We start from the raw sequence: 22629 nt of genomic DNA, 5'->3' as shown, positions 1-22629 counted from the left end.
TGAGCCGCGGAACTCTACTGCATTCGGTAATCGACTCTTGGGGCCTCCTGTCAACAGGAAGCTGCTGCAGAAGAGTGGTAAATTTTGTCAGCTTTTCAGTAGAAATCCAGCTAAGCTAGCGGAGGTTAGATGCCCCGGACTATGTGCTGAGACCCTATTTGTACTGTTGCTGAAGTTTGGTGCTGTTCTGAACATTATTCGTGGCTTTTTGGTGGCGGTTTATATTTGGACCCTTTTACTGCAATGTATTGTTGTCGTGCGGTCATTTCTGAGGTTGATAAAACTCCGTAAATTAGCGGTCTGCTAACTTGATCTCTCGAGAGGGAGTCTAACACAGTTTCACAGTGATTTAGACCATGGATTAAATTTACACCAGAATATCCCTTTAAGCCTTGGTTTCCCATGTACTCTTTGTCAGTTCGTTGTCAGTGTTGTGTGTGCGATGTTTCCTCTGAAGTTCCTGTGTTTCCTCGCATGTCTCCTGTTCCTCTGCGGTATGTTTTGGGATTTTGATTTCTGTTTTTTCAATGTTTGATGTGAACTTTGACTTTTTGTTTGCCCTTTGTTTAACTGTTTTATTTGCTACTTTGACTTTTGGTCCCTTGATTGATTTTTGTTTGTTCCCTTAGTTTGTTGCATTCAGCTCTGTTAAATAAAGCTCGCCTTTTGTTCTCCCCTACCTTGCCTCCTTGTTTCTGCATTTGGGTCCACCTTTTAATTTTGCCCTTTAATACCTTGATAGAGGAGTCAGAAAATATGAATATATTCCCCGATTTATCTTGTGACTTCCTGTCCCGACCACTAGGTTTCAAATGACTGATTAGAAACTCTCACAGAGATGAAACATCACAGTGACAAAATGCACCGGGATACAGTTCTAGAATAAAAGTAATTACTTGTAGTTGCTATGATTAAGTATTTCTGTATGCCTTTTTGAAATTAACGCACAATGTGTGACTTGATGGAGGGTCTTAAAACAAAAGACATAGTTTGATGATGGTGTGAAGTAGTGTGAGATCACCGGAGTTCATGCCTTTATTGTTAAACAGCCACCGCTGTCAATAAAAATCCGTCCAACCTGACTGCAGCACAACTGTCTACAGCTGAGAGAATGTTTTAAAGCTTTTTCAATGCTGCATTTAGTCACGTCCTCTTTCTCTTCCTTCCTTCTTTCTCTGACACATCATCTGAGGAGTCCCCATAAGTTATAAGTGACAGGTGACCGAAGTAAATGCGCAGTTACCGGAGTGAAATGACACACTTTATCTGGGTTTGAACAATGTAAGCACACGACGCAATGAAACATAGATGAAACGTCTAGTCTATTTTAGACATCTTAATGTGGAAACGTTACATACCATATCTTTAAGTGTGCGATTATTCTTTTCCCACTACTTCATAAATCATATGCACCATCAGCTGTCTGGTGTATCAAGCCACTGTGTCTCTTGCAACCACAATTGCATAAAGACAACACAAAATGTGAGTACTGAAGGGAGGAACCTCTCACAGGGGCGCTAATTCTGCTGCACAGATGTGGGAAGCTGCCCTTTATGATCCGTCACTCTCCCAACGCTCCTTTGAATACTGATAACACCGATGGTCCTGCCATTCAAAGACCATTCAACAGCCGGAGGAAACATCCCGGTCTGGAGCGCACTGTTATCATGCTGCTGTTTGGAGTGATGCTCACAGACAGAGCACTGCTGCAGCGCCTCAACCTCACTGCTCCCCTCTGTCCTTGGCTGTGGACGAGAGCCTCTCCGATTCCACGTGTGTGTGTGTGTGTGTGTTTGTGTGTGTGCAGCATTTCAACCAAAATGACCGATTGCATAAAGCCCAAATGAACAGACAATAATCCAACAAATGGATGAGATGAGAGGCAGAGAGGGTTCCTGCATGGATGGCACCAGCGTCCCTTCACCCAGCACCTCCCCCTTTGTGATGATGATGATGATGATGATGATGATGATGATGATGATATCACCACCCCTTCCCAGCCTCCCATTACATTTTCAGATCAATGAGAGAGAGAGGTCTGTGTATTTTCAGCCACACACTGACAGCTGTGCAGCTCCCTCACGTACGTGCTCATATCCGGAGAGAGAGAGAGAGAGAGAGAGAGAGAGAGAGAGGGAGAGAGAGGGGGGAGAGAGAGCCTGACGTCCCTGTTTCTTTTTTTTCATCTGGGCATCTTTTCCTCTGCAGACGACTGCGCGACATATCTGCTCCCGGATTTCCCTTCAACTTTTTTGTTGTTGTTGTTGTTGTTCATGTTGCGTTTTTTTCTTTTTGTATAGTTTTCATTGTCGCATTCCTCCGTCCGACCTCTCTTTGGAATGAACTGTTTTCCCGCCTGCGTCGTTTCCATGTCAGCATGGGAACTGCCGTGTCCAAAAGGAAGAATTTAAGAAACGATGCGATATCTTCTGTGGCAGCAAAAGTTAGGTGAGTGACACCCGGATTCATTCTCTCCGCCCTTCGGAACCCGTCTTTTTTTTTTGGTCCAGTGCAGCAGACCCAGGGAGATTCGGCAGGTATTAGGAGCCTCCAGGTGTGACCCGAGCGGAGTTATCGTGCGTGACGGCAGTGTGTTTGGGTGTCCCGGGGACAGCTCAGCCTTTCTGTCTAATGCGCAGAGAGGCTCTTTGCGCTTTTCACACGTCTGCTGGATGTCCCGTTTAGCCCGGGGCGACAGGCTGAGCAAACGTGTACCTATATTCAACTTAAGCCAGTCCTGAAGGATAAAATATAGCCTACCTAAAACGGGAATGTTGACCTGTATTTCCCGCACGATGTGTTTTTATCTCGCCTCTGGCGCGTCGCAATTTTGACTAAACGTTTTGAATGGAGCATCATTGTGTAATGAAAGTCATGCAGGGGCAAAGCGAGGGCTGCCGTGACTCACATTCATTCTCTTTCAGTTTGGCAAACACCTAAAATAGAACCATCACCTGCTGCATTAACAGCCCGCCATCTGATTTTATGGTAATTTAAACAAGAAAAAATGTCTGGCCGCATCGACCCGAGCGCACGGCGCGGCGCGGCACGGCATGCCTTAATTCACACCCTGGCGAGGAAACGATCCCGCTGTCAATGAGTCCATCACTGCGATCGATCCGGTCGTTAGTAGTGATCAACTAATCTCGGTCAGTTATCACAGAGGACAGCGGCGCTGGTAAGCCTTCATTCATTTCTGCAGCCTGTTGGAGAGGTGTGGGACTCAGACTGTTTGGCACGAGTCCAGCCCGTTAAAAGCTGTTAACGACCCGCTCTTAAGTGTATGTGCGGTGCATGAAGAATTATAGCTGTTTGAGCAGCACGCATGCAGGCAGAGGAGTGATCTCCGTCCCGCCTGTCTGAGGCTGAGCTGCAGCTCCTTAGAAAAGCACGTGTGTTCAGCTGTGTTCATGTGTCTGCGCATGAAGCGCGGTCCGCGGGCTGCGAGCTCCACTGAGACCAGAATACTAAATTCAGCTCTCCTGTGCTGCTTCGGTGGGGACCTCGTCGCAGGCCCCCCGTGTGTGATTCCAACTCAGTCAATGAATGACCTTGACAGCATCCACAGATGTGGGCTGATGTGCTATTACGTCATTCTCTCGGTGCCTTCCTTACATTACAAAGCCCGGGGAGCCTTCTTGTGCATGCATTTCTATGTGCCACCTTGAACAGGAAGATGGGGATGTGATGCTCATACCTAATGACTACAAGGCAGGTAGATCACTGTAAGAATGTGTGTTTGTGCGTGTGTGAGAGAGTCCATCTCAAGGCCGACAGTCTTTTTTTGTGTCTTCTTCATGTTCTCAATGGAGCTCTTGAAATACTATTACACCTCTGACACAACCACTAACGATTGAGGATGATCTCCTCCTACACACACACTCAAATGCATGCAAATATTAAGTTATTTATTCTTATTCGTCTCTCAGGAAGCACAGAGTTTAATTGTTGCATTCGCAGCGCGAAAGAGCTGAATCACATCCAATACTGATCCGCCTTTGACCCGCACGCGACCCCATGAATGAAGAACAGACAGTCAAAAGTGCTTTCCCCTCGACTCTCAACCAAACACACACTAACATATCTACATGCAAACACCCGGGCACACACGGCTCTCCACAGTTAATCTTCATTTGTTTACTTCTCTTCTTCATTCCGTCTGAAGTGCAGGCAGCTCTAACTCTGAAGATCTGCAGGGACCATTCAGGCTGCTGTGACTCTTCCCCAAAACAGCCATTTACGTAAAAATGATTTAATCTCTGAAGCACGTCTGATCCATTTTGTGCAATTAAACAATCAGAACATTATTGGCTGATCTTGTGTCATGTGTCCTGCAAGGATACACTCTGGCAACAGCGGAATGCAGTCGGTTCTTCAGTGAAACATCTGGAAGCATCTGGAATCATCTGCTTAGTAATCTTTGCTGCTCGCCTCTGTTTTTTGTTGCTACAAGGCCCAGACAGCTCATTTCTTCTTATAATATTTGGAGACTAGGCTCCAGGTGTTTTGATTTGACCAGATTGTGGTCAGAGCTGAATTTTGACTCATCAGTTCCTCATCTGGAGCGAGACATGATAGTGTCACCTCGGCTTTTACATCACATTATCACAATCCACAATTTCTTAAAACTATCCCAATAAACATACATACAGGCACACAGTCTTCTAGAATATGAAGACCACCCACTCATTTCCTTCCTCACTGGTTCCTTTCCAAAACTATTAGCTTGACATTCCTAACCATAACTGTCTGTAATCTTACTATCAGCAGGAATCCATTTAAACCAAATCATAATCATAACCCTAACTCTAAACCCAAATCTTAATCATAAAGTTGCACATTAAAGAAACTGCAGGTGTAAATCTCAAACGTTAGTCTGACCGAAGCATATGAAACATTTATTGAATCAGCCGACCTGTTTGTGGAGGTCATGGTAGACTGAGTTTGTTACACTTCAGTAATTTGAAAGAGCAGTGAATCTGACAACCAGCCACCGCACTGCACACTGTGAAGACGGTGTGGAGGCCAAGGTCTCTATCCATCCATCCATCCATCCATCCATCCATCCATCCATCCATCCATCCATCTATGGTACCATGTCTATCAAACATCCCGAACACTGATTGAAACAACTGCAGCTGATGTCCACAGACTTTTTGCTTTGGTTTCGATGAATTAGCAACTGCATTGCCTTCAAGGCAATGTATTATACAACAATATTTCACCTCAACCTGTTTGATGATGCTGGGGCTCTGTGTAATTGCTTTCCCAGCAGATTTCAGTCTGTACATATCCAGACTTGACACGATGATTGTACCTTTTTGTAGTCTAGTTATTTGTCGAACTGGGTATAAAAAGTTTTGATATAGGAGACCAAAGTTTGCATCCTCTTTCCTAGTAGTTGTTTCTCCATACTTAACCGTAAAGGTCATCTATCCCTACAACTTCAAAAGAAGAGGTTCTACTTTACCGAGATTTAACCATTCCATAAATCTTTTTTCCTGTTGCCAGTGGCATTTACGCTAAGGTCAGGGGATCATCAAAGTCATAAGGATTTGTCCTCTGGGGATATCTTTACCAAGTTTCATGCCAATAGCTGTCAAGACATGCCAAGAAAAAACACAAATGTCCACCATCTGGAGGCAGTTGAGGTTAATCAGAGGATCACCGAAGTCTGACTGATCAATCCTCTGGTGACCATGAATGTCTGTCCAAAATTGATAGGAATGCATCCGATCTTTGTTGAGATATTTTTGCCTAAATGATTTGTTAGGCAGACAGCCTTTACAGTCCCGACAGCCAGGCTGCTAGCATGAATTGAAATCACCCCTGGTACATCTTTGCCCTGCCGAATGAGTGTGCCAAATCAGAAAAACGCTCAGAAGCCATTTGTTAAGCTCCGATGCATGACTCGTTTCATCATTGAGGTATGAGGACCTGTTGCAGGACACCAAACAAGTGTGAGTGACCACACTGATAGGAATACATGCAAATGATCCATAAGAGAAACCAGCTCCTTGTACCCGGTCGTTCGTCAGTGCCGGTCTCATCTTATGCATGTTTATGGATTGCTAGTTATGAAACAGGTCACACTCTCCCCTCCAGCAGCTCGTGAGAAGTAGCGAGAGACTGAGAATGAGCAGGGGGGGGGAAAAAAAGGGGAGAGGAGAGATTACCTCCAATTCAAGCACCAGCATTCTGCGACATTGAGTGAAAAAGCAAACGCTTTGATCTTCTATCAGCCAAGAGAGAGGAGGGCTGGGCTGTGGTTCGGCTGAAGGGCATCGGACAACCCTCGCAGAGCTGTGGGTGTGTGAAGACATTATGAGAGATGAAAGGATTTGTTTTTTGCAGAGAGGGATGCAAATGTAATGTTAGTTATGTGTCTCAGTGTGCTCGGGACAGTCGACAGGTTCGTCTGTCTTTGCTGTGTGCTCGCAGTGACTATTCATCGGGTCGAGGGCTGTTACGTAACTCTTTTTTGATACAACAGTTATTCAGATTCACTCGAGCTCAGCAGACGGAGACCGTTTTTTGAGATACTGGTCATTCTTTGCTAAAATCTTGCTCTTTCATATTTACTTTGTTTTTTTTGTTTTTTTTAGTACGGCCAGTTTACATTTGAGTAAAGCATATTTCTATCACATCTAGCTTCATCCTCATCTCTTTTCCTCCCCCTTTATCCAATCAGACGGTATAATTCTCTGCAATAAATATGCTGAATGAGGCAGATTTGATTGATTACAGTGTGAGGAATGATTAGGGCTCCGGCAGTGTTAAGTTTGTCTGACTGCTACCATGAATATTTGCCAGGATTCTTTTGTTTTTTTTGTTTATTCTTTGAAAAAACAATCCCAAACTCTACTCTCTAACCTATCACCACGCAAGAAGGAGCATGCTCCTGGACGAGAGGCTCATGCTCATGACAGAGCAAGGTTGTAAACAGTGCCCTTTGCCTGAACTTTAACTTTAGCTAGCTTTCTTAGCTTAGTAAGCTAGCCGCTCATCCATTATCCTTCTGTATGGTGATTCTGTCGGCGGGTGTAGTTTGATATACAGAATAAATAGCTCCAACATGAAACTTCTCACAACAACGCCCACTGATTATCTTTAGCAACAAGGTCATGATTTCTGGATTTCTGATTTCTGTTGAATTTGCTTTTTATGTATTTTTTGGCGCTTTGAGCACATCAAGCAGAGTACCATCTTGTTCCTTCAGAATCGAGAGAAAGCAGGCATCTCTACCTCCAAAATTTCGGCAACTCACACAAAAATAATCTGGATGGATTAATAGCATTACAAATTAAAGTAATGTAAACATTAAAACATATGTATTTTTTAATTTTGGGTTGAACTGTCCCGTTAGTTTGCAGATGAAAACCATGTGATAAGGTCAAAAGCTGCAGAAGAAGTCAGTAGCTTGACCTTGTGTGGAGATTGTTTTGTCAGTTCACAAAGACAAGAATGGACTGTCAAGCAAAGTTTTTTATTTCTTTGCACAATATCTACATTTTTTTTCATTTTTCTTTTAATGAGAATACTTTTTTTTTTAATATAATTTATTTCTTCTCCATCTCACAATCTTCTATTTTAGTTTTTACAATGAGAATTTTTCCACATAAGTAATTTTGACAGTCGAGGTGTAAATGGCTGAATTCCATTTAGCTGCTTGAGATTCAGGGTCCTGGTATTGTGACTTACAGGGACATTTGAATAGGGCGGAGCCACTGTTGATATTATTGGTAGCACTTGCGATTTTATGTTAAGTCAAAAAGTAATCACAGCAAGACACCTATTATGGATCTTTAAAAATGTATATTAATTATGAATAATATATGTGAAGTCTACCACACTGAAAGAGGAGAGTGCTGTGTGTTAGTTTGTGTGAATAAGTTACATCACACAGCGCTGTGTGTGGTTGTGGTAGCTGCGGTGACTCATTGACATTTTAATCAGCGTCCCGATCAGGTGCTTCATTCCCACATGTCCCATGATGCACCACAGTTTCAAGACAGCAATTAACGTTCCCAAGTCCCTTCGGCTCTCAGCACATGCAACAAGCCTCTCAACAGGTTCTCATCACCCCAGTGGTGCATTCGTGTGTGTGTGTATGCTCCTTCGTGTGTGTGTGTGTGTGTTTGTAGGAGGCCCAATTCAATTAGAGCATCTGAGAGGTGGATTCGATTAAGGCGCATTAAGAGTGAGGAATCTCTTTGCTTGGCAGCCCATTGTTTACAGTGGAGAGATGCCCAGGGAGACATCAGCTCTGATGATATTCAGACCAATGGGAACGCTGCTAGGGGAGCAATGACCTGTTTTCAGCCATGAGCCGCTTGTCCTCTTAAGATATATTGTCACAGTGTTAAACAGCATCAGAATCCATAGGGAAAAGGTACGAGATGATTAGATTGGGGTCAATATTGGAATGAAAAAATGTACATTACAGTATAACATGCCTTTATATGTGAAAATACCCATATGACATCGTTTTAATCTCAGAGTAACCTTCAGGGTCCATTCAAGATAATTTGTTGGACAAAATTACATCTTAAACTTAATAAGAACCAAATTGTTTTAATTAATGATTATTGATTTTTTCTTCCTTTCTTGTATAGATTGCTTTCTCAGCCATTTTCAAATTCTAATAATGTTTTACTATACTTTCCTTTTCAAGATGCAAGGGTAGAACAGTGTTTTGTTAAACAGAATTGGACAAAATAAGTGGAAAAAAGAACAGAATAAAAGCAAAATGCTCAGTTTGTGAATATTAAATTGTCATGTTCATGGGGGAAATTGAAGAAAATAAACAAGAATCAGACTTAACAGTGTAAAAAGCAGAAGCGTTCATCCCTATATGTGTTATAAAAGGGATAAGACATTTCTTTGTTCCAAATTATCTAAATTTCTGATTATCTTATATAAAGCATTGCTACATTTTACACCTAATTGCATTGACCTTTACCTACAATCTACACATTGCTTACAAATCTCCACTTGGCAGAGGGACCCTGATTTTATAGAAAGTGATTATTTTCTTGCAAGAAAAATATCCAAATGTGGGTGGGCTTTTTACACCTGTCAGAATAAACCCAACCAGGGAAAAAAGCACTGAAAACGTAGGCGTATAAGCATCGTGAAAAACAGGACAGTGGAAGAAAAAGGTCAAACAAAAAGGTGATAAAGCAACATTGAAATAAGAAATGAATATTGCTTTAAAATCTGGAAAGATTAGTGAGAACAAACTTGAAGACACTGAAGAAAAAGGGCAGGTCATGTTTACAGATTTGTAATGTTTCCCATCTGTCCATCTGTCGGAGACTATTAAAAGAGTTGCAGTGCTGAGGTATTTCACGTTGTTGAGGTACGTGTCTGCAAAGTGGTTAGTGGATCTTGTGGCAGAATGTGTTCAACAAGGAGTGGAGTGTGGGTAATTGTTTCTGACTCATTCAGCTTGTGAAAAGTACACTGGAGTATCTGCTGAACTGTAGACCCAGACAAAGGCGAAATATATTATATCATATTCACTCAGAACAGAACAGACAACCAGGCAAAAGGCGAGGAGATTCAAGTTTCACGTTGTACCCGCAGTAGTTTACATAACAGACTTACAGCTATCTTTGTCCAAAATATTGGATCACAAAACATCCTTGTTGCTTGACATTGTAGTTGTAGACTGTCCTCTCAATACAGTATCTGTCATTTTGTCAAAAAAAGGCATTGCCTCAATACTCCATGGTAATAATGACTGTTGTCCGTCAGGTGATTTATTGAGCATAAAAGTCTGTGGGCGGGGTCGGAGGGTCCACAAAATGTCATGGGACAGCTACATCAGAATATAAAAGGTTCAATTTGTAAGATACTAGTTGATTGAGTCTCAATACAGATGAGTTGGGAATGAGACTCAACAATCAACTATTTTGGCCGCCCACCATTGAGTCTGGTTCTGCTCGAGGTTTCTGCCAGTTAAGGGGCAGTTTTTCTTGCCACTGTTGCCAAGTGCTTGCACAAAATACTGTTATCTAATAAGTTATCTTGGATTGGTGCTATAAAAATAAAGATTGATTGGTTGATCGTACAAATTGGACTTTAACACAGGGGACCACTGACCATCAACATTGATTTCTTTATACCACAACCATGATTGCTGACTGATTTTAACCATGACAAAACTCCTCAAACTTGTGGTGTATACGAGTGGTTATTTTAACCCAAACCCAAAGATGTTTACTTTAATCCAAACCATGCTCTTTGCTTTGCTTCGTCACATCATGAATCAGATTCCTTTCTGCATACAAATGTGGTCTGACAAATAAGGGTGTCAGATTAGAAAATGCTTCTACGTGTCATTTTGAGGGCGCTCACAAAGTATTTAGTCATTTAAAGTGGAAACAGACAACCCAAAAACAGGTCCCTTGCGTTTCCTAGTGGTATTATTGTTGGCACCATTGTCGCAAAGACAATTAGATCATTTCTGTTTTCCTCAGAGTAGCAGCTACCAACAACACAGAAGATATGTGAAATTATTCACTCATTTAGTCTCTAATAGAGGCATGAAAGCAGATAGAAATGGTGCCAGGCCTCCAGCATGACTTTAGATAAAGTGCCAGATACATTTGAAGACTTGGTTAGTTTAGAGCAGGAGCTATTTAAAAAATTCTAATTGTTGTTTTAATAAGGACACTGCAACATTTGAGTTGGCAGCTGAAATGCATTGCAATCTCCAGTGATGTTGTCTAGTCACAAAATTAATCCTTCATCAGAGAAAAACAACAAAGCAAACATGGACGTCTATCTTAAAGATCATGTCAATTTGGTCATTTCTTGCATTCAAAACTAGCCCTTTGTACACAGTTTTGATATTATGACCATTATATAGAGTAAACACAAAAAACTGGGGCATTTTTGCAAAGAATTCCATCGCTCTCGTTTACCATAACTCCTGAACGTGTCACCATATAATGGTGTCACATAACATCATTGACCCATCATCAGATCTCAAGTTAATGTTCACGCAGCTTTCTTACACATTGGAAATAAATCTAAAAAGTTCTGTTGAGGAAAAAAAAAAAAGGAAATGCTAATCCAAAGTCCATTTAGTGCCCATTCCGGAGCAACGATTATAGCACTCGATAATTCTGAATTTAAAGCTTTAAAGGTCCATTTAGTAAGAAAGTTGATTTTGGAGTCTTATTCCAAACTTTCAAAAAATCTACTTCCTTGTAAAGTGGATTTTTCAGTAGTCGAAACACCTACAAATCCATGGCAACAGACCAAACTCCATCTGCTGATGAAGATTATGTGATATGATCTTTCTCTTTGAAACAGCGGTTTCCTGAGGTTCTTGAAGTTTGAATTTAAGCTCTTGAGCCAGAAGAAGCGAGCGGTGAGAAAAACAGAAATGTGGACATCTACGATTCCATCAGAGCTGGGCAAACTCCATCTGCTGAGGAAGTTTATGTGATACGATATAAAGATCAAAATGGTCCTCGAAACTAAATGGAGCTTGTGATGAGAATGTCTCTTGTGTTATCCAAGGTCAAGAATGAAATGTGAACCTCATTAAGATATTTTATGGTTTGCAGTGTTCATGAAATATTGCCTATACAGTGTATTTGTCGAGGGAACACTTCTCAGAAACGTAAACCTATGAAGTTCTCATTCTCACACAGCCGGTCTCCACAAGCTCTCCATCGCTGTCAGGAAATCTAATCTGATCTGATCTGAACTTGAACCTGTGCCATCCCGGACGCTCCTGTTGGACAAGTGTTTCACAGCGCACCCATCCGACTTAGCGGGCCTGTAGAGGACCCTTAAGAGGTTAAATGACACGAAGGATTTCAGGACTGAGTTGATTTTCAAAGACGCACTTGCCTCAAGGAGGAAACAGTCTGTTGTCAGTTTTATCTCTTTCTCCCTCATTGTCCTGAATGTGCTCCCTCTCTGTCTGCCTCCGTTTCCTCAAGTTTACTCCGACTTTCATTTTTAATATGCCCCATTTTTCTCTGTACACTCTGCTTCCTCTCTTCTCTGATCCCGTCTCTCCTCCCCAGAAACTCCCCTCCCCAACTCGTTCCTTTCCCCAAACCCCTGTCACATGTCTGAGAGCATGCAGGACGAATTTCATTTCTGCCTGTCAAGCTCTTCCTCTTCTTCTCTGCCTCCTCCTCCAACATTTTTCACCTTAGAGAGTTTCTCCCGCCACCTCATGCACCTGTGTCCCCCTCACATATAACAGTTATAAGAAGGAACACACAGAGAGGGTTTGTTTAACGGATGGATTGAGATGCGTTCTTCTCTCTGTCTGTTTCCTTTCATGTATAATGGATGATGCGAGTCTCTTGCACCATTGTTTGCCGATTCTAATCAGAGTGCCTCAGCTGGTTGAATAATAAAACAGGAAGGTTAAAATTAAAACGTCTCAGAGCTTCACAGGGACACCTGCTGATTAGAGCATAGACTACATTTGTCACAACTGTCCTTAATGGGACTGGTTGCTTGTTACATCACCACAGACACATACATACAGAAACAAACAAATATTTCATCAAATCTTTCTGTTCTTTTGTCTATTCTGCCTTTGAGTATATTAGAGGCTGACTCACTCACACACATGCACATAACTAAGTGCATGTACACATACTGCATCACCTCCTAATCTTAAGGCTTTGTACTGTGGTGTCAAATCTACTTTTCAGACATTTATTACAGTTTTATTGTTCTTACTTGGTGCAGATTCTTAGATTAATTTGTGTTTAGGGTGCAATATGTAAGAAATAGCCACCTGCTGAATTCATGCTCCACACAAAGCGGAGGCAGCATATTATCAGAGTAACTGCTAACTGCTTCTTACTGTAGCTGCTGTGAGCCAGTTAGCTCAGTTAGCCGTGCAGCTAGAGGTCATAACATAGATACTGTATATACTCTGTCCTGATTGGGGACTCAGAGCGCATTGGGGGAGTGTTGGACCACCAAGACTTTTTCAGGCCCAGGCAGACCATAACTGTTATTTCATTCCATCATTTGGAGCCTGAATTTGCACGGGAGCAAACGGGTGATGTGGCCAAAGTATTACATCCTGCCAGACTAAATCGTGAGCAGGTTTCAGTTGTCAATCATGACGTTTCACAACTTTTTTTTAATAGCATCTAATACCTGTACCATCTGCTAACTTGAAGTGGGAGGGGTTACCAAGGAGCAAACAAAATGTTTTTTCTGGTTCACTTCTGGGGAGCTGTCATGTTGTCCATCTTTATATACAGTCAGTGAGGCATGATTATGGATCCTTTCTTAAAAAGACCTGCCCTACTTTGCCTCAGATTGGTTACCTTTGTTGGTTTGGTTGGTTAGGTCTAGGCATGAGGCATGATATTGGTTGTGGTTAAGGTAAGAAAATCATTTTTTGGCTTTAAAGAACGCTTTTGAGAACCACCGACATAGGACTAAAATATAACATGCAGTATCGTATACAATGCTGTTATACAGTGTACATTTTGCATTTTCTTTTGTCTTTCTAATGGGAGTCCATATCAATCTCAACACTGGTGTGGTTAAGCTCCCCAAAATCCTCCACTGCAGCCTTCATATATATAGGTAGGGAAGGAGGTATTATGCTCTTTAATTACTGATGTATGTCTTCACTATGAATTAGCATAGGTAGAGGATCTCAGAGTGTCCCACAAAAGGCTACTTTCTAGTCAGGTAATATGGCAGATTTTAATGGGTTTGAAGTAATTTGAATAATAAAGTCCTAGTGCCATTTAGAGGACCTCCTCTGGTCAAACAAGTACAAGTATAACGTCTTAGTCTCATCTTTCTGTTGCACTGGTAAGGACTAATGTTTCCAAGATGTGTATTTAATGTGAACGTAAGGTCATTTTGTCACGTTTCCTTTAAAGATGTAAAGCAGCTTTGTTCACATAAGTTGTCTCTGGAGAAATCCTGCTTTGGATAAGAGGAGGAGGAGAGAGAGAGGAGAGGGGGAGGGGTGGGGAAGCAAGAATAGAGGGCTGTGTTTAAAATAAAAAATGAAAAAACTCAGTGTAAGGGAAAAGGGAAGACTGTGCATCAGAGAAAATGTTTGAGTCTGTTTTCACTGCACTCTGGCTCTTACTGGGAACGAGTGTATGTGGGTGTGTGTTTGTGTGTGCGCCTGCTGTGTTGGACAGGCTTTAATAATTGACAGAGCTACACCCACAGATTCCCCTCTACACCGGGGATTCTTCTGCACAAAGTGTGAGTGTGTGTGTGGGTGTGTGTGTCAGCAGTCACCTCCGACATTAACTGCATTAGGAAAACAGGCAGTTTTGTAAACACATCAGGCTTTTTTCTAGGATCACATCTATACAAAGGTAACAAATTTTGCATATTGCTTTTCACACTAGGTTTTGAAAAAGACAATAAGTATACTGACTCACAACTGATTCATTAGTCTGCCTGTACTAATTGATCATTAGTGATTTATTATTTAAAACCTTCCTGTGAAAAGTCATTTTGCTAAAGCCAGCCCAGCTCTGACCTTTCTCTGGTCTTTTCTTTTCCACCATGCCCCTATGAAAAGGTTTGGAAGGATGTTCTTAAACTATTGCACAGTTTCCACAATTTACAGGAACAAAATGTCCATGGGCAGCCAGTCTGCTTTGAAGACTAAGACTATGGGAGTTAGAGCTTACAGTGGGGTTGAATGGTGACTGGTGGTCCGAGACCTTGCATTGGATTAACCACACTTCCTCCTGAGTCTGATCCAGCTCAAACTGACAAATAGATTGGTAAAATTCTAGCGTAACGTTAGCCCTTTGTGTCCCCACTGCTTCACTGGCCCTGCAATCCTTTTGCGTTTGCTCTGATCTTGCTCATCTTAGAAGCTTAGAAGGTTTTGGTAAACTATTTTCACAACAATTTCATTTTGGTTAAATGTTCTAATTGATGGTTGCCCATTACTTGTGACTTTCAGTTTCTTTAGAGCCCCCCTGTAGTGCTATTGAGTCCACCATGATCGCTTTCCTATTGCTCCTGGACAGAAAGGATGCTATTATTCTAGAAATCTCCACCTCAACACTCTTTGAGCTTGGTGACTTCATGTTCTTCCTCCAGTCGGAGAAAAGCAATCAATTACTTGCTACTCATGGCTGATACTGATAATTTCACATTGTTATATTCCAAAACAAGTCACTAACCTCTAGTTTGTGCACACCTGAGGGCAGTAAAGCCAAGATGCAGTGTGCAAAGATGGATGATTTAAAATTTCATCTCTCTAATAATAGATGTCGCCTTTGTGTTCTTGACTGATCGCAAAACTGTATGTAAATTCCCTGAACACAATGTGGCTTTGTAGTATCAGCTCCATTATGAGACAATAGCCAATATTTCCCATTATTGGGCCAATAATTTAGTAGCCCGATATTCATCATGCATCCCTAATGGAGGTACCCTCAGAGTTTAAACTTAAAGTCAGACACGATACACAAGTATTCAAGCAAAATTAACAACAAAACAATGTTGTAATGTGTGTTTTATTGTGTTATCTTGGAGGCACCCTTACATTAATGTGCAATTATTTATTTTTATGCTGTTACTTTCTGCAGTTATCCAGAAAACACTTTTTCTTCTTGTGATAACAGATTGAGTTATCTTGTTATCGTTGAGAAAACAAACAGCCGATATATCGAGCTGATGAGATCATTTTATAAGAGAAAATTAGAAATTAAGATTCATGAGAGTGGACAGTGATATAAACACTGCTCTCCGGGCTTGGTTTACCTATTGTAAGAGTTAGGAGTAACAGTAGTATCATTCTGTAGCGCTTGTTTCCGCATGGACGCTTTAGAGAGAGATACTTGAGAGGAGCAGCTGGCTATAGTGGTCATTATGTATGTAAATCTTTGACGGATATAATTAGAATGTAAGCTGCTAAAAGTGCTTCAATCATCCATTCTGTGCAGAACTGGGGCAGAATGAAACAACAGGCTTACAGTGAGTAACTCATAGGGAAAATAAAACTACTCACATCGGTGGGTGTTCGAAAGGTATAGGTTAATAAAGGATGTATATAAATAAATTAAGATTGGTGTACAGTCTGTTGCATTATTGATCGATAATGGGTACTCCTTGATCCGACATATTCAGCCAAAATCAGCTGCTGGACTTGCTGGCATGGCACTGCTGATCTAACTACATTAGGCTGTAAGTAATACGAGGGTGAGACTTTTTGTTTTGCTCGCGACGACAGATTAATTTATCCCAAGATAACAGAGCTTGTTTTCTTGAGATAAGTTAAATTAACCCTTTATTAAAAGGAAACGATCTTTGGTATCTGGAGATAACATAGTAATTAAACTAAAGCAGCTGTCCGTTGTTAAATAATAGATAAAAACTACAGTATTGGAGTAGTGGACTGAGAGCTTGAAGTCGTGAAATGGAAATAACGGCTGCCAGTGCCTCAAAAATACAATCATGAACAGTAAATGATTACCATGATCTTTGCTCTGGAAATAAACGAATATTAATAGCTTACAGTGTTAGAGTGACTCCATTTTCTCCTCGCCTCTCCTCTCATTCTTAATTATCATAATGACTCCTTATTCCTAATAGTTATTGCTGCGCTACATTTCCTCTCAGTTAGTAAGCAGATTGACATTGAAAGCACATCTATAAAGTTATCTTTCTTCCTTTTACCCTGTCTTGCTTTGCTAATTCTCCATTCCTGTTACACACTGACTAGAGGAACATTAGGGAGGTCAGCGCCATTCAACTGGGAGACCTGGCTGAATGGATGTCTGTATTTTTCTGTCTATTCTTGTGTGTGTGTGTGTAAAAGAAAGACCAAGGGGGAACAAAAGGAGCTAACCACCAGATGCAGTATTGTGGTTATGGAGCTCACAGCATCTATTTTCAGCTCCATCTCCAAGCAATCATCTTCAGTTGCCGTCAAGGTTAAGTATTTTTCTTGACACAAAGATACAGTACATACATCCACACATACATCGTGAGCGCATATGAAACAAGGAAAACATGAACACACTGCCAGCTGCAATTACGTCCGCCGACGCAAACTGAGGTCATACTGAGAAATTAAGTCAAACAATCCTTCACTCCATCTCCTCCGGCTGTCTCATACTCTGTCTCTCCCTCAGTCTGAGGCTGCCTGAAGTGTAGAGATAAAACAGCTGCATCTTAATCTGTGGGTGGCACAAGCCTACAAAGAAGGCAATTAGGTTTATGATTTACAATTCCCTTGCCCTTCTCTCTTCTCTACCTTGCCATTTCCTCTCCTTTCTCGCTCACCCCTCCGTTTCACCCTGTGAATTAATGTCTTGTGTATGTGTGTGTCATGTGTGTGTGTCCACAGAGCAGCACGAGCATTTGGAGAGTACCTGTCCCACACACACCCTGAAAACCGAAACGGATCAGGTCAGCGTCTCTGCCATCCTGCCATTTGTCCATACCTTCTGTGGCCATGATTCCACCTGCTTCACCTCATTCACTGTTGAAATGCCACGCTGCGATCATTAGTGTATCACTGCCACAGCTGATAACCTAAAAGATATGATCCTCTGTGTCACCCTCCGCTCTTCTTCTTCTTCTTTTTCCTCTCACTTTTCCTTGCGCTTCCTCATTTCTTTAACACTGGTATTTGTCTTTTTCACCGTCATACTAGCTCATCTTCTTTGTGAGACCTTGGTGGGTCCCGACCCAGAGTCGCCAAGTGACACGATTGGTCCAAACAACAACAACAACCACCTGCATCCCTGCTCCAACACCACCAAGGGCTGTGAGGAGAACCAGGAGTCTAGCCTGGTGAAACCCGCACTGGCACCTCCCCCTTCCATCACCATCTCTACCAAGCCATCGCGGCTGTCCCTTGAGCGCAGCTTCTCAGCGGAGGAAGACCAGCTGAAGTGTGTCGAGTGCACCCTGCAGCCTGCCCGCGTGTACACCATCACCACCCAGCGCGGTATGCTGATGAGCAGCGGCCGGGGCAGCAAAGAGAGCCTAGAACTGGACGTCCTGAAGGAGAAGTCGGGGAGTCGCGGGGTGGGATCCAGAGGTGGCTTGATCCAGCCCTCCACTTCCCCTTCCTCTGCCTCATCATCTCCCACCCAGTACCACCATGCCAGCAGCGGCCGTGGCACCAGCCACCATCACGGGAAAGATCATCATGGGAAAGATCATCACGGGAACCACCACGGCATCTCCGGCACCAACGTGTCCTCCAGCAGTGGAGGAAGTAGCGGAGCAAGTGGAAGCAGCAGCAGCAACCAGCAGCAGCAGTCTTTAGCCGTCTCTGGATCCCACTCCCACCATGGATCACACCACGGCCACCACCATCACCTGTCTCAACCTCCACTGCAGACCTCCGTCAGCGCCCACAACATCCGCAGCTGGGGCGAGGGTGGAAAAGGGGAGGCGGAGTGCAGCGGGCTGGCCTGTGACTCGTGCAGTGGAGCCCCCTCGCGGAGCCAGGGCTCCCTGGACCTGGAGAGCACATCCCGAGAGGCAGGCAAGCAGCACCGACGCCTAGAGCGGATGTGGAGTGTGGACCGGGTGACTGGGCTGGAGAGAGGTGAGAGGGCGGAGGACACAGAGGAAAGAGAGGCGCTGAATTCCAAATGAGGGCGGGATGGGGGTTTGTTCAGAAGACCCTGTGGATTGGGTTGGTGGGTTTGGTAGTAAACCGGAGATGAAATAGCATTTGACTCATTCCAATCAGACAGAGGGCCGTGAGATCTAGCTGTTTTTTCTGTTATTTTTTTTTGTTAGTGGTCGTTGCAAGTAATTATTTTGATTTGAAATATTTACAGTGTATGGCCAAAATAACAAGACAAGCCAATTATTTACTTCCCCTGTGAAGCTAATAATCATTTTTGTTTAGACTATATTATCCATTTTTTTAAGCCTGTGCTGCAAATGTAGGTCATGTGGCCAGAACAAAAACATAGGAAAGAGATAAAGTTCTCACCAACAGAATTACCATCAAAAGTATTATCAGTACAACAACTCATACTTGAGTTCATAACCATAAAGTTGAAACAACACTGCACTCGCACATTCTCAACTAGGATTGGCGAGGTCTACTGAATTGGTTTGTAACGATGTCCAAGGTTAAACCTCATAACGGACGATTACATTGTTGTTTGTGGAAGGGAGGTGTGACTGAGTGTTTACGAATTGGAGTAGCGCGTTCCCTCAGAGTTGCCCTAAGGTATAATGGCTTATTTATGCACATCCAAGCCCAGGTGAGAGAAGCATGGAATTATGTGGGCAGTGATGGTTATATCGTTTAAAATGGACGTATCTATTTTCGCACAGTAAGGGCGCATAAATGAGCCACAAGGAGTTAGCTCACCAGTGATCACAGCCAGCCAGGAAAGCCCTTTCCAGTCACCACCCACATACATCCCTGTGTCCAGTTTGAAAGTGTCTTCACCTCTGTGCCACATGTCTTGACATAACTTAGTTTGGTCGGGCTAAAGGTAGAAACAAAGCTAGCCGGTTAGATGTACTGCAGAAATAACAAGGACGTGATTGAAAGACATACACTAACAGCAACCCGAGGAAAAGTAACACCGCCCCCATCAATGTAAACAAGTGTCTTGGGACTCGCCTAACTAAACCCGCCTAACTAAAAATAATAAACAGGACGTGGTGATGGAGCATTTGTGACAGAGAATGAAAATAATATTTGTTGCTGCTTAATGCACAAATGCCAACGTTTTTCATACCTTTTGTGCCTTTTAAATCACAAAGTTACAATGACACAGGCTCAGAAGTCGATGACTGTCAGCCTAACGATCAACAATAGCATCTTCTGTCACCCCAAACCTAGTCTCGACACAAATTGCATATGAGACATTTTGACTTGTTATAGCAGGAGAAGCACAGGTGTGACCAGTAATGTTTACGACTGCTCCATTCTATTGTGTCCCAGTAAGCCATGTCAGTGAGTGAGCATGCACAACACCAGAGTCCTGGAAATAGCTAACCTAAATAGAATGTAGCCGTTATTAATGTTATAAATCTCACCTGTGCTTTTCCTGCATTAACAAGTGAATATGTGAAAAGGGGTCTATTGGATTGGATTGCACCACATTAGGAGGTGTTTTTGTAATTTTTTACCATGGTCTGAATCAATGTGGGTTAAAAATTTAGCGTCCATTTAAACCTGCCTCTTTACTAGTCTAATGTTTGTGACGGTTTGATTATATTGTGTAGTAATAGTAATATTTCTAGGCTTTGTGGAAGTTTAAGGACCACTTCAGTGAAAAAAAAATAGCAGATCACACTTGACCCTTTAGTAGGCATTTAACAATGAATAGGTAAGAAACGTTATTTCTCATTTTAAGGTATTTTACTGTGAAAAGTCAAATGAAATCAATCACACGCAGATCTTAGTTTTGGATAAATTCAAGTGAGGCATTCGTGAAAAGTGAGCTAATATTACATTTAGTTTCTTGAACACACACTTTCAAATCTATTTCTTCTCATGTTGGTTAAAGGGTTTGATGTTGGATGTAATGTGGTGGTCTGTATTTCTGACTATTCGTTTCCCCGTCTCCCTCCTCTGCTGTCTCCTTCTGTGTGTCTCCCTCTCTCCATTTGTGGAGTGGTGGACTGTGAAGTGGTTCTGTGCTTTCAATTTTTAAACATATTTATCACAACATTTGCCAATATGACACGCACATTTTTTCTGTTTTTTTCCACTTAACCTGGACTCATCATTTTTCTCTCTAATTGCAGAGGACACTAACTGGTTCCCCAAGGAAAATATGTTCAGCTTTCAAACTGCCACAACAACCATGCAGGCGTGAGTGTCCGACCTTCAAGCACTCATACATTTTACATGTACACAAACACACATTTATGCACATATACTGTCACATTTATGATCTGTTTGTAAGGTCAGGCTGGTGTGTTGACGACCACAGTTAACGGAACATACTGGTGTTTTGCATGTTTTAGTCTATTAACTACAAATTGCATACTTTATATGACCGCCAACCATTTTCCAAAGCATGCTACAGGCTTTTAGATTGATTTCCTACCTTCTAGGCTGCTATTGATTTTCATTTCAGTGAACTATAAAAATCAGCTCGTTGACCCTAAAAGCTTGTTCAAGGAGGACAATAAATCATATTGAATAAATTGTCAATTCCTCTTCAGTACTTGATGCATAATAAAGCTGCTGAAAGCAGGGTTTGTTTTAAAAGCTCTCCTTGTCGGTGCTTTTGAAGGACTATTGGACTTCAGGGCTAGAATGATTATTTACAGTATTGACTTTCCTGCCGATTATTTTCAAGGGTAATTTATTGAAGTGACGTCTATAGATAGAAGTACATAAAATTCTCTTTAGAATTTCCCAGGGCCCAAAGTGACGTCTTCAAATTGTTTTCTTTCATTCAACCGACAGTCGAAAACCGAAAGCCTCTTTATTCGCTATCATAAATAACAGCAAATCCCTACATTTCAGAAAAACTGGAACCAGTAGATGTTGACCGGTTTGCTTGGAAAATGACAAGCTATTATCAATCACCAACTGATGACGCAAAATGAAAACAGATCACCCAAGACAGTGGGATTGATCCTCTGGTGAACATGAATGTCTGTACTACATTTTAAGGGAATCCACCCAATAGTTGTTGGCCACAGTGTTGGACCACCTCTAGATCCCACCCGGCGACAAAGTAAAAATGCATGCTTAATTAATTAACATGCAGTTAATGACATGGGCTAGAACATGCTAGAACAAGTATGTAGAAAAGAACATAGGCAGGTGTGTGTGAGTGAATATATCCGTGTGTGTGTGTGTGTGTGTGTGTGTGTGTGTGTGTGTGTGTGTGTGTGTGAGAAAAAGTGCTTGTGAGCATCTGTCTGAGTGTGATAGTGAGCTAAGATTCTGATCACCTGCAGCTGTAAGAGATATCTCAACTGTCATAAACACTTCACATCAAACTACAGAATCTCCAGCAGCTTCCAAGCTATACGTTTCTGCCCGACTATCACTGTCGTTTTCTTAATCTCTTTTTAAATGTGTCTTTTGTACTTTCTCTCTGTATTTCACCTTTCATCTTATACTAGATACTTGTTATGCCATGTTCAAAGCCCAAACTCGGACTCAGTTATGGAGGGGGTTGTTCATTTGGCCCAATAAATAAGCCACATACCAGTAGCAATTACATGGCAATGGGAGTTTTTTGACTTTTAATTCATGTAGGTCAACTATGGCACTATTTTAGTCCGTCTCATTATGCCTCTCCCAGTCCTTCCTCTCTCTGTTTATTGGACTAATTGCTCACTGGTGCCTAAACTGTGTTTTTTCCCCCTCTCTCTTTTCTTGCATGCTAATTAATCACTGGACCCTCAAACAGGATATCGTGAGTATACTTCCCTGCCTGCTTCCTGTTTTTTCTTACCTCTTGTTCTTAACTGCCATTTAACTTTTATCCTCGGGCAGGGTGAGGTTTGTGTGTGTGTGTGTGTGTGTGTGTGTGTGTGTGTGTGTGTGTGTGTGTGTGTGTGGATGGATCGGTGGGTTTGATTAATTCTCTGTATCAAAACCCTTTTGTTGTTTGGGTTAATTTGGCTTTACTAACCAAGACAGCAAACACCCAACAACAGATTTTCAAGAGTCACCAG

General features: G+C 42.1%; 1 protein-coding gene across 4 annotated transcripts in view; it reads left to right on the top strand.

The window, feature by feature from the left end:
* Positions 1 to 2020: 2020 nt before the first annotated feature.
* nsmfa (NMDA receptor synaptonuclear signaling and neuronal migration factor a) overlaps positions 2021 to 22629 on the top strand; it is a 48890-nt gene continuing 28281 nt past the window's right edge. For 2 of the 4 annotated variants that reach the window (XM_030435963.1, XM_030435961.1), the window contains exons 1-5: positions 2021 to 2448; positions 17345 to 17406; positions 17654 to 18559; positions 20734 to 20800; positions 22362 to 22367. In XM_030435963.1, the coding sequence (XP_030291823.1) occupies positions 2024 to 2448; positions 17345 to 17406; positions 17654 to 18559; positions 20734 to 20800; positions 22362 to 22367 (1466 nt within the window). In that variant the 5' untranslated portion in view covers positions 2021 to 2023. The remainder of the gene's footprint in view (positions 2449 to 17344; positions 17407 to 17653; positions 18560 to 20733; positions 20801 to 22361; positions 22368 to 22629) is intronic. The other 2 variants (XM_030435962.1, XM_030435964.1) reach the window with 2 other exon arrangements.

Source organism: Sparus aurata, chromosome 12 (assembly GCF_900880675.1).
Source record: "Sparus aurata chromosome 12, fSpaAur1.1, whole genome shotgun sequence".
Taxonomy (NCBI): domain Eukaryota; kingdom Metazoa; phylum Chordata; class Actinopteri; order Spariformes; family Sparidae; genus Sparus; species Sparus aurata.
The sequence above is the reverse complement of the archived record's forward strand: the minus strand, read 5'-3'. Positions and strand labels throughout refer to the sequence as shown.